The sequence below is a fragment of the Chelonia mydas genome, chromosome 6, assembly GCF_015237465.2.
Source record: "Chelonia mydas isolate rCheMyd1 chromosome 6, rCheMyd1.pri.v2, whole genome shotgun sequence".
Lineage (NCBI taxonomy): Eukaryota > Metazoa > Chordata > Testudines > Cheloniidae > Chelonia > Chelonia mydas.
In genome coordinates, this window is record NC_051246.2 from 117,912,108 (window position 1) to 117,924,194 (window position 12,087).

The window sequence follows — 12,087 nt, forward strand, 5'->3', positions numbered from 1 at the left end:
AAAGTTAGGAGCTGAAATTGCAGCATGTAGTGCAGAGGAGACTATGAGCAGCACAATTTCGCATAGGCAGGCAGGTACAGACTGTTGTAACTTAGACTGTCTCTCAGGATTGTCTAAATTCCAGGAGTTGCTCTGGACCTGTGTTCCCTCTAAGCTGCATGGTTGGGCAGCCGCCAAAGAGTGATTCAAGTGCTGCACGCTCGATTAGCAGAGCCATTTACATCCGGCAGTGTGTGTTCAGGTGCTTCGCTCCCCCCCACTTTGCACCCACATTTCTCCTGAGATACTCCTGCTGGCTGTGCAGAATGGGGATGGGGGGGGAGGGGAAGAAGGGAGATGCTTATGACAGGGTGTCCCCCCTTCCCCTGCCCCTGTACCACATAGCCACAGAGCAGGGGAGGGGGGAAAGCCTGGCCCAGGACTCCGAGCAGGAGAGAGCTGCCTTCCAGGTGAATGAGTGAGTGCCTTAAAGAGACAGTGCACAGTCTGAGACTTCCCCAGCAGCGAGCTCTCTCTCCTCTCTCCTCCCCCTGCCCATGTACCCCATCTCTGCAGGGGGGATGGGGAGACAGGGCTCAGGACAGCAGGAGAGCTTTCAGTGAGTGCCTTAAAGAGACAGTGCTTGACATCTCTCAGAAACTTTCCCAGCAGTCAGCACACCTACTGTTTCTGTGTCTCACACATACATGCTCTCTCGCTCACTCACTTTCACGCTCACCTCTCAACACATACAAGTATTTGTTACTTCTTGGTATTTCCTACTGCAATGCACACATATTCTCTGTAATTTTATTCTTTCAAAGTGCTGTTGTTTTAGTTTTTTGACTGGTCTATGCATTTCATAATTTTTATTTCTCTCGTACACTTAAATTTAATTCTTTGAGTAGTGAGTTCTAAAATGCCTAACCTGTCCTGGCTGGAGTAATTATCCCTACGGTAACTTTTAAAAAATATATACTATATCTAGGTTTTTTTGTTTCTACTGGTGGTGCATAAAACAAAATTTATTCCACCTACCTTAATGGAAAAAATTAGAGGGAACATTGCTCTGGACCCTGGTGCAACCTAAAATTAGGAGGCAATGAAGGTGGCTTAAAGCCCCCTTAGGCCCTTTTTGCCCAGGTTGAACTGCTTTTTTGTCAGTCACATCTGCCAGTAAGACATTAGACAAACTGTAATCTGATGTGTTTTTTAAGCATTGTAGTTGAAAAATTCAAGGTTGGAAAATATTGTAATTTTACAAGGAAATGTTCACAGTAGCTCAGTTAAAATAGTTATCCTTGGGAAAAGAACTCCTGAACTGCTTGTTCATGAACCAAGAACATAAGACCTTCTGTTATTTTTTTGATCTATTAATTTTACAGCAATTAAAAATATAATCTGCCCCCCCCCCCCAAAAAATGAGGGAAGACTAATAAAAAACTGTAACTGATAGAGAATATTTTGCATCCATGGCTAATTTCTGTAAGGGAAATGTACAGTGTTTTACAGGAAGTGACTTGGTTGTATTTAATTAATAAAATAATAGTCTACTCCAATACACAAGTGAAACCCCTTAGGCAAAACTATCTGCTGCTGAAACTCCACTGAAACAAGTGGCACTGTGCCAGCAAAACATGCACTAACAATGAAAATCTGCTTTATAGAATACCTAGAATCAGAATGTTTGAGGTTTCATACAGCATGGAAATTAGGCACTTTGGGTAAAATTTCCAAAAGCACTTACGTCCAATTTTCAAAAGTGACTTAGACACTTAGGAGCCTATGTCCCATTGATTTTTCTAAGACTTAAGAGCTGAAGTGATTTAGGCACTTTTGAAAAAATTACTCTTTGGTCCTGATTCAGGTAAATACTTAATATGTTAAGTAGAAACACATGCTTAATTTTCATTGATGAAAAAGCTTAAGTGCTTTCCACAATCAGTGGCCATATTTATTGCATTCTGTAACGATGTTGAATACCTTTTGCTTTGTATATCTTTTGCTCTAACAATAGTATTCAGCATTATATCAGCTACAAAACGTTTTTCAAGTTACCTAACAGAAGAAATTTAACATTGCTTGAGACTTAAAATTTTTTTTCTTTATATCCTGTTGCAGGACACAATGATTACATATGTCCAGCTACCAATCAATGCACAATAGATAAAAATAGGCGTAAAAGCTGTCAGGCATGTAGACTACGGAAATGCTGTGAAGTAGGAATGATGAAATGTGGTGAGTTGTGGGTTTTTGCTTTTTTTTAAAATCCCCTTGTCTTTTCTATACAACTTCTAAGTTATGCTTAAGTCTAAAAAAAGGCATGGCAGGTAACTAAAGTAAGACTTACATTTACATGTAGGAAGGAAATCACTGATTTTCAGGAGAAAGAGTCACTCCAGTTAGTATTCATTTTGGGAAGAAAAATAGTAGGAAGCATTAAGGCTCCAGTCCTGCAACATGTAGCATGCAGGAACACTGCTTTACTTTCCAGACGCAACCTGAAGGCAGTTCACCTGGATGTTACACCTTGCAGGATGAGGTCCTAAGGCAATGTCTACACTTAAAAGCTTACAGAGACACAGCTGTGGTGATGGAACTGTGCCACTGTAAGAGTGCTCATGTAGTTGTTTTTTGCCAATGGGAGAGAGCTGTCTCATCGACATAATAAAACCAGCTCAATGAGCGATAGTATCTATGTTGGCAGGAGAGCGTCTCCCTCTGACATAGCGCTGTGTACACAAGCAGTTATGTCAGCAAAATTGGAAAAAATAATCTGAACTATACATACAAAATAATGGGATCTAAATTAGTTGTTACTAGTTAAGAAAGATATTGGATTCATTTTGGATAGTTCTCTGAAAACATCTGCTCAGTGTGCAGCGACAGTCAAAAAAACCTAACAATATTAGGAACCATTAGGAAGGGAGAGGTAATAAAACAGGTTCAGAGAAGGGCAACAAAAATGAGTAGGGGGTATGGAACCACACTAGGAGAGATTAAAAGACACGCTGTTCATCTTTGAAAAGAGATGACCAAGGGGGTATGATAGAGATCTATAAAATCATGAATGGTGTGGAGAAAGTGAATAGTGAAGTGTTGCTGCCTATGTGAAAGGGTAAATAAGTTTAAAACAAACATAAGGAAGTACTTCTTTGCACAGCACACAATCAACCTGTGGAACTCATTGCCCAGAGGATGTTGCAAAGTCCAAAAGTATAACTGGTCTCAAAAAAGAATTTAAGTAAGTTCATGTAGGATATGTTCATCAGTGGCTGTTAGCCAAGATGATGCCCCATGCTCCAGATGTCCCTAACCCTCCAACTGCCAGAAGCAGGGATTGGATGACGGGAGATGGATCACTCAAAATTACCCCGTTCTGTTCATTTCCTCTGAATTCCCTCTGAAGCATCTGGTAATGGCCACTGTCAGACAGGATACTGGCCTAGATCAGTGGTTCCCAAACTGGGGTTCGTGAAATGTTACAGGGGGTTCTTGCGGGGGGGGGGGAGGAAGAGGAATTCCCTAATGGCAGACAGAGCTGTCCCTAGGGACCCTGGATAGCATGGGGCGAGCAGCCTGGAGCCCCTGGACTTCCAAGAGGTAAGCCGATCAAAGCAAGCATATCTATCACACTGAGGAGATTTAAACTTCAAGACTCCTTATAAGAAATGGAAAGGGAGGTGGATATTTTTTGCTGTTTTTTAAAATTAAATAGGCAGCTAGTATAGTTTTTAAAATTATTTCGAAGAACAAGTTTAAGTGTTGTTGTAATGTGTATTGTTTGCCTGGGCTGCTCAAGACCTGAATTGTTGTGTTGGAACTCTTTGAGTTGGCTTCTTAAATACCTTCATGCTGTTTCACATCTGATACTCCTTGATGAAACATAGGAGCCTTGTCTTATAACAGGCTTATTCAAAGTGCTACAAGCTACGAAAGTGAGATCTTGGAAAAGTGTTGCCGTTTTCGTAATGTAATAATACTGTAACGATAAAGAATTAATAATAGTGTGTAATAAGCATGTCATAAAAACATTTTATATTTCCAAGATCACTACTTTTATAATTTATACTCAGGTAAAGGAGAAAATCCCTGGAAATATTCATTTTTAGGAGGGGGTTTGCGAGCCTTGACATTTTAGTGAAAGGGGTTCACAGGTTGTTAAAGTTTGTGAACCACTGGCCTAGATCAACTATTGGTCTGGCCAAGTATAGCTGCTCTTACATTCTTATATGTTTTTGTTGTCAAAAAGATAGTATTTAAAGGGTCACTGTTAGGCAAAAAATCAAACTGAGAGAATTGTAAATATCTAATTTACTTTTCTATTGAATTGGGATAATGATACTGACCTTTGTAAAGTGCATTGAGCTCTACTGATAAGTGCTATATAAGAGCTAGGTATATTTTATTACTATTTATTATTTATTATTTTCATAGTTAATGCTGATTGTCTAAGCTGAGGGAAATGTAAAAAGTAAATGATAATAGGGTAGTTGCTTTAATCTGGTTCTCCTGAAGTAAGCCTCCAATCCTGCAAATGTGTGCGCATCTTAACTTTATGTGCTGGGTAACATTTTCAGAAGCGTCTGTCCCATTTTCAGAATTGATTTAGATGCTTAGGGTGGGGTCAGAAAGGGGATTTAGGTGTCCAGTTGCCACTTTAGGTATCAAAAGTCAATATTTAGGTGCCACTGACATTCACAAACCCCTGCTCAGTTGCTGCCTAACTCTGTAGGCACGTAAAATCCCTAGGCACCTAAGTTTCCACCATTAAAGTCCCCAGACACCTAAATTTCATCAGCTAGGCATGTGCATAGCCGCCAAAATCCTGTCACTGCCCAGTGCTTGGCACCTATGGGTAGGTCTGCACTTTGAACTAGGAGTGTGATTCCCAACTTGAGGAGGCACATGAGCAGTGCAAGTGGCGGGAGGGGCTAACTGCCTCAAGTGTAAGCTCATCAAAGTCGCTAAGTACATACCTGGGGCAGCTAGGCCCTCCCACCGCTCACACTGCTGGGCTGCAATCTTCTTTGAGAGTGCTAGCTCGATGACCGCTAGCATTAGTGTGGCTCCTCGAGCTGGCAATCAAACCCCCAGCTAGAAGTGTAGACATACCCTAATTTAAACCTAAGCCCCACTGGGATTCATAAACTAGGCCTTCCCCTGCCTATCTTGCCCCTGCAGGAGGAGGATGAGCGGTTTTCCTTTTTATGAACTTTTGCCCAATGGATAGAGCACTCACTCAGGATATGGGAGACTTGGATTCAGTTCCCACCTTGATGAGGGGCTAGAACCTCGCACATCCCATTGGATATAGTCACTCACTTGTGGAACCAGTGAATATTTAATTATTTATACAGTAGAAGAACTCCAACAGTCGAGATGGAGAGAGACCTGACCCACAATACCCTGTAGACAGGACACGCTCTTGGGAGGTGGGAGTTCAAATCCTTGCGCCACATCTGGTAGAGGGGGGAATTGAACCCTTGCCTCCCACATCCTGGCTAAGTACTTTAACCAGTAGGCTAAAAGTTCACAAAGGTGTCTCATCTTTCAGAGGGTTAACCATGTTCAATTTAATCAAGGTGGAAGTGGCCTATTCCCAACAGTTGACAAGAAGGGGTGAATATCAACGGAGGGAAAATTACTTTTTGTAGTGCTAACGAGGCCAGTTCAATCAGGGTGGATGTGGCCTATTCCCAACAGTTGACAAGAAGGTGTGAGTATCTATCAACAGAGGGAAAATTTACTTTTTGTAGTGACCCAGCCATTCCCAGTCTTTATTCAGGCCTAATTTGATGGTGTCGAGTTTGCAAATCAATTCCAGTTCTGCGGTTTCTCATTGAAGTCTGGTTTTGAAGTTTTTTTGTTAAAGAATGGCCGACTTAAAAGTAATTTTCCCTCTGTTGATACTCTCACCTTCTTGTCCACTGTTGGAAATGGGTGGCATCCACCTTGATTGAATTGACCTTGCTAGCACTGACCCCCCACTTGGTAAGGCAACTCCCATCTTTTCATGTGCTGTAATATATAAACTGCCTACTGTATTTTTCACTCCATGCATCTGATGAAGTGGGTTTTAGCCCACAAAAGCTTATGCCCAAATAAATTTGTTAGTCTCTAAGGTGCCACAAGCTCTCTCATGAATCTCATCCTTAGGTCCAGATCATTAGGTGACTTAAATAACTTAAAAATTCTGGTCTTTAGGAGCCTAACTCCCATTGACTTTCACGGAGCCTTAGGTGCCTAAATGCCGTTATTTCATTTTGAAAATGCAATTTTGGGTCCTAAGTCACTTAGCCACTTCTGCAGATTTTACTCACTGTGTAGTCAGTGACTTTGATGGGACTATTCACAATCCATAAAGTTAAGCAAGCGTAAATCTTTGCAGGAATGGGACCTAAATGAGCGGCAGTATCTGAATTTCAAAAATTGCAGGAGAATGGTTTTTAAAAGTGACGAAAAATTGTTCTAATTGTGCTGAAAAAAGAAATCTCTAAAACACTTCTTTAAGTTCTCTGGGACAGAGACTGTCTATTTTGTTGTATGTTTGTACAGTTCCTAGCACAATAGGGTGCAGGTACCTGACTAAGGCTCCTGGGCATGATAGTAATACTACTACTACTACTGATCTAAATCTTGGATTGACACTGTCCATTTATCTTCCTAAATTTATAGAACTGGAATTTTTACTATTCTCCCAAATATACTCATGTTCTAATAACATTCAATGTACACTAAAAATGCTTAAATGTGAGAATTTTAAAGACAAATAAATAACATCAGTATTTTTTAAAATAGTTGCATTGAAATCAGATAAATTTCCTCAAATAAAATTTATGAGAACTCTGTCTATTTCAGTTTTTTGGAAGAATGAAAACAGAAATTACATATCTTGCAATCAAAACTAAATTGTCTCAAAGCATCTCATCAGGTCACTTACAAGACATCTGTGAGAAAAGGTGATGTCTATCAAATTTAGATTTTGGGTTGACGTGAGCAACAGAAGCCTACTTTAGTAATATAGATTATAGGCTCAATCCCACAGTTCATTAGCTAAAGATCTCATTGACTTCCATATGCCCATGCATTTAAAACAAACTGCCATAATTAAAGATGTATTTTTTCATTGAAAATAAAATACCATTTTCCATGGAGCAAAATGATAAATTTTCCACTATTTTTTTTTCTCATTAGAGATTTGCTTTAATAGGACTGTTTACTCTAGGGACTAGGAAGGTACATTCCATTTTCTCCTAAATTGAGGTTTCTTCCCCCTCTTCTGAATGGTATGGTTTGGTTTGGTCCACTTTTGGTGCTGAAACACAGGATGGGATGGGATACTTGGGAAAGTGGACTTTTGGCAAGCCGGGGCTGGTATGGAACTCTGCTTCCCAGCAGAGGGACAACATAGTCCATTAAGCACCAGCCACCACAGCATGGAAAGCTTCCATAAAGTAAAACCCAAAGTGAGTTTGCAAAATCTGGCATGAATATAATTTCAGATTTTAAAGCCAACAAATCCTCATTGGGGATTTCATTGACAGAAATTTTCAATAATTTAAAAATATGATTGGTTTGTACATAAACCCTTTGAAACAGTGGAAGACATTAGGAAAACATTGCTGGGCAGTCTCCTACTCTGATTTTTCTTCTCATCATTTAAGAAGGCAGTGATGTCCAAGAAGTCCAAGCAGCAGACCACAAGTGGTGAAGGTTATTTTTTAGAACTTGTATCAAGGTGATACTGGAGATTAATGTGGGAAATACCACCACTGCCAATAGAAAAATGAGAACCTCAGATACTGCATCTGCAAGTTTCTCCTTAGGAATCCTTGTGGCTCACTCTTCAGATTAAAAAGGCTAGTATACTGGTAAATTTCACATCAGAGAAAACACATCATCACATCAACAGCATCAGAAAAAATGCCAGAATGACCAGCTGTGGAAAAGTAACTGTTTACTCACCTCACCAGGCACAAGGGGAAAACAGAATTCATGCAAAAAAAATAAAAAATAAACCCAGTCCAGCAGGCTCAGGCAAAGTATATCAGAAAAGTTGGATAATTTGTGGGTGATGTGTGTGCATCACCATGCTAATTACCCTTTCTACCTGCACCTGTCCTTCCAAGTACGGGTGTCTTTGCCCTCAACTTGTCTTACTTTTTCAGTGTGGACTGGGAGCTCCTTTTGCAGCATTGGAGGAGCTGAGACGATTTGGAGTTCCACTGCCTCAGCTGAATATCTTTTGGAGCTTTCTGTCATTGGCCTTGGTGAGCCTGACATGGATTGAGCCATTTATCCAGGGCAATCAAGAAGAGGGGAGGTACTCATCTTGTTGCTATCCTATCCACCCTTGGAGTGGGTAGGTTGGTATTTTTTATTTGTTTTTGTTGCTTACTGGGACTGGAGTAGACCTCTTCCTTAATGACTCTTCAGGTTTCCTATTGACTGGGTATATTTTTTCTTTCACTGTTTCTTTTTTTGCATGAATTTTGTGTTTCTCCATGTACTGCCAATGAATGGTATTAAAGGAGTTCAGAAAATACAGAGCCTGATTTTTCAAATGTGTGGGTCATTAATGGAATGTCCAAATCTTGTCTTTCAATACTTTCATCAGTCAATAGGCTTCTCAGGTGTTCTACAAGTTCATGTGCCAGTTTGAGTTGCCAAGTGCAGGATTTACATGTCCTTTTCCCCATGTTAGAAAATTGAACTCACTTCTTTTAGGTGGAATTTTCAAATATTCCAAATTTACTTACGTTGTTAGAAATGAAAGAAAATGACTTTCATAGCACTGTGTGGATTTCAAATTCAGTAACTGCACTGGCTTTCGTTGTAGCTATTGTAGAAATTATAGTAATTTAATCCATTGTTCTGCAGTGTCTGGCAGACAGCAACTTCTTTGTGATCAGTATAACTGAATGAATCTGTTAGTACTCATTCAAAAATACATATAAAATTAAGCTCAAATATCAAACAAAAGTGAATTTTGAATTATATATTCATTTGTAAAATTCACAGTTCATGCTGATTTTGTTAGTTACATAAGCCATTGTTTAGGGAGCAAAAGCAATGCTCCTGCCTTATGTAACTATTCAACACAGCAGAAATTGGTAATATTTGCAACATACAAATAAAAAGCAAACAAACAATCTGAAAGCAAAAATCATTTCTTGAAGGAATTTTTCATTTTAAATAATAAAATATTAGAAAATTTTGTAATTTGTTCATAGTCAATTTGTGAACAAAAAAAAGAATAATTTAAATACCTTATTTAATATGATGCATCTGTTCTGCTCTGGTGACTAGTTTTTATGCCATCCCAGCCAATGTGTGAAAATAGTGCTCTTATTGTGGAGTCCCATATAAACTACAGGGTACCGTTATTAATTACAGCTTTGTTCTGCAAAATGAAAGTATCTGGTAAAATGACTGACTTCTGCATTCTTTACCAAAACACCTTCTCTGGTATTACCTGCATTTTCTAGATTATATAAATGAGGAATGGCATTTAAGTGACTTGACAAAGGTTACATAGGAAGTTTGTGGCAGGGAGAGGAACAAACCCTGATCTCTGTATGTCAATGTGTTGTTTGCTAGACTGCAAGCTTTTCACACAGATTGCTTCAAATTGCTGTACTTAGGCCAAATGTAATGTTGGGCTAATATGTCTGCACATTTTTTGTCAAGTAGAGCTATACATGAAAAGATAGGATAAAATATTGAGTGCACTACGTTTCAAAAGAAATCATGGAAGCTTTATTAATTTAAATCAGCATTTGATCAACTTAAAAGGTGCTGTATCATGATTTGTTAATTAAGTTAGCAGATCTAAATGTTGAATTATAGCAAAACATGACTAATAATTTTTTCTAATCCCAAGAAAATAAATTTTAATACTGAATTAAACTGCATCTTTTTATTTACTGAAGAATTGCATTCCAGATGTGCTGATATAATAGACAAAGGATGATTCACATGACAATTTCAGATAATTAAACCAAATACAAATTATAATTCAGTATCCTGTTTCTTTTTTTTATTTTTGTTTTGTTATCACAAAGTATATTTGTAGAGCAAAAGAGGTCTTTTAAGGAACAACGTCATAACTTTTCTATTGTATTTTGATATTGTGCACTGGACACAGATTAGTTTTCATTGAAATTTAAATATAAGTTTTACATAAGAACGGCCCTACTGGGTCAGATCAAAGGTCCATCTAGCCTAATAACCTGTCTTCTGACAGTGGCCGGTGCCAGGTGTCCCAGAGAGAATTAACAGAACAGGTAATCCTCCAAGTGATCCATCCCCTGTCACTCATTCCCAGCTTCTGGCAAACAGAGGCTAGGGACACCATTCCTGCCCATCCTGGCTAATAGCCATTGATAGACCAAGTTTTGCTATTATGTTTGAAATAGAGCACAAATGAGATGAAATTTGAATTAGTTGAATATTTCATTCTAAAGTAATTTAAAAGATCTTGTCGCTTTGTAGGAAAAACTAACAATTGTATACTCTTAATACAGTCTGTGAATATCAATATTGGTGTGATAGTAAAGGCGTAAGGTGTAGAATATATATACTATGATGAAAACATACCAAATAGCAACTAACTGAAAAGGAATATCAGGCTTAACCCAAAACTACACTGTCACATACTTTACATGGAATAAAGAACTTAGTAGCATACCTGGATAAAAGTTCATTGGTGGATTCTCTGTGGTGATTAATTGTAGAACAGACCTAGCAGAGCCACTCAAATAGTACTTAGCTACCACTGAGAACAGCCTAGGTCCATCCTCTTTGGAACCCCTTTTCAGGTAGTTGAAAGCAACTATCAAATCCCCCCTCATTCTTCTCTTCCACAGACTAAACAATCCCAGTTCCCTCAGCCTCTCCTCATAAGTCATGTGTTCCAGTCCCCTAATCATTTTTGTTGCCCTCCGCTGGATGTTTTCCATTTTTTCCACATCCTTCTTTTATTGTGGAGCCCAAAACTGGACACAGTACTCCAGATGAGGCCTCACCAATGTTGAATAGAGGGGAATGATCACGTCCCTCGATCTACTGGCAGTGCCCTTACGTATGCATCCCAAAATGCCATTGGCCTTCTTGGCAACAAGGGCACACTGTTGACTCATATCCAGCTTCTCGTCCACTGTAACCCCTAGGTCCTTTTCTGCAGAACTGTGGCCAAGACATTTGGTCCCTAGTCTTTAGCGGTGCATGGGATTCTTCCGTCCTAAGTGCAGGACTCTGCACTTGTCCTAGTTGAACCTCATCAGATTTCTTTTGGCCCAATCTTCTAATTTGTCTAGGTCCCTCTGTATCTTATCCCTACCCTCCAGCGTATCTACGTCTCCTCCCAGCTTAGTGTCATCTGCAAACTTGCTGAGGGTGCAATCTACACCATCCTCCAGATCATTTATAAGATATTGAACAAAACCGGCTCGAGGACTGACCTTTGGGGCGCTCCACTTGATACTGGCTGCCAACTGGACATGGAGCCATTGATCACTACCCATTGAGCCTGACAATCTAGCCAACTTTCTATCCACCTTATAGTCCATTCATCCAGCCCATACTTCTTTAACTTGCTGGCAAGAATACTGTGAGAGACCGTGTCAAAAGCTTTGCTAAAGTCAAGGAACAACACGTCCACCGCTTTCCCCTCATCCACAGAGCAGTTATCTCATCATAGAAGGCAATTAGATTAGTCAGGCATGACTTGCCCTTGGTGAATCCATGCTGACTGTTCCTGATCACTTTCCTCTCCTCTAAGTGCTTCAGAATTGATTCCTTGAGGACCTGTTCCATGATTTTTCCAGGGACTGAGGTGAGGCTGACTGGCCTGTAGTTCCCAGGATCCTCCTTCTTCCCTTTTTTAAAGATGGGCACTACATTAGCCTTTTTCCAGTCATCCGGAACTTCCCCCGATCGCCATGAGTTTTCAAAGATAATGGCCAATGGCTCTGCAATCACATCCGCCAACTCCTTTAGCACTCTCGGATGCAGTGCATCCGGCCCCATGGACTTGTGCTCGTCCAGCTTTTCTAAATAGTCCCGAACCACTTCTTTCTCCACAGAGGGCTGGTCACCTCCTCC

At 39.8% G+C, this 12,087-nt stretch overlaps 1 protein-coding gene across 6 annotated transcripts in view; it reads left to right on the plus strand.

Moving 5' to 3' along the window:
* ESR2 (estrogen receptor 2) overlaps positions 1 to 12,087 on the plus strand; it is an 87,734-nt gene that overhangs the window by 38,494 nt on the left and 37,153 nt on the right. For all 6 annotated transcript variants that reach the window (XM_007068003.4, XM_043548477.1, XM_043548479.1 and 3 more), the window contains one exon: positions 2,101 to 2,217. In XM_007068003.4, the coding sequence (XP_007068065.2) occupies positions 2,101 to 2,217 (117 nt within the window). The remainder of the gene's footprint in view (positions 1 to 2,100; positions 2,218 to 12,087) is intronic.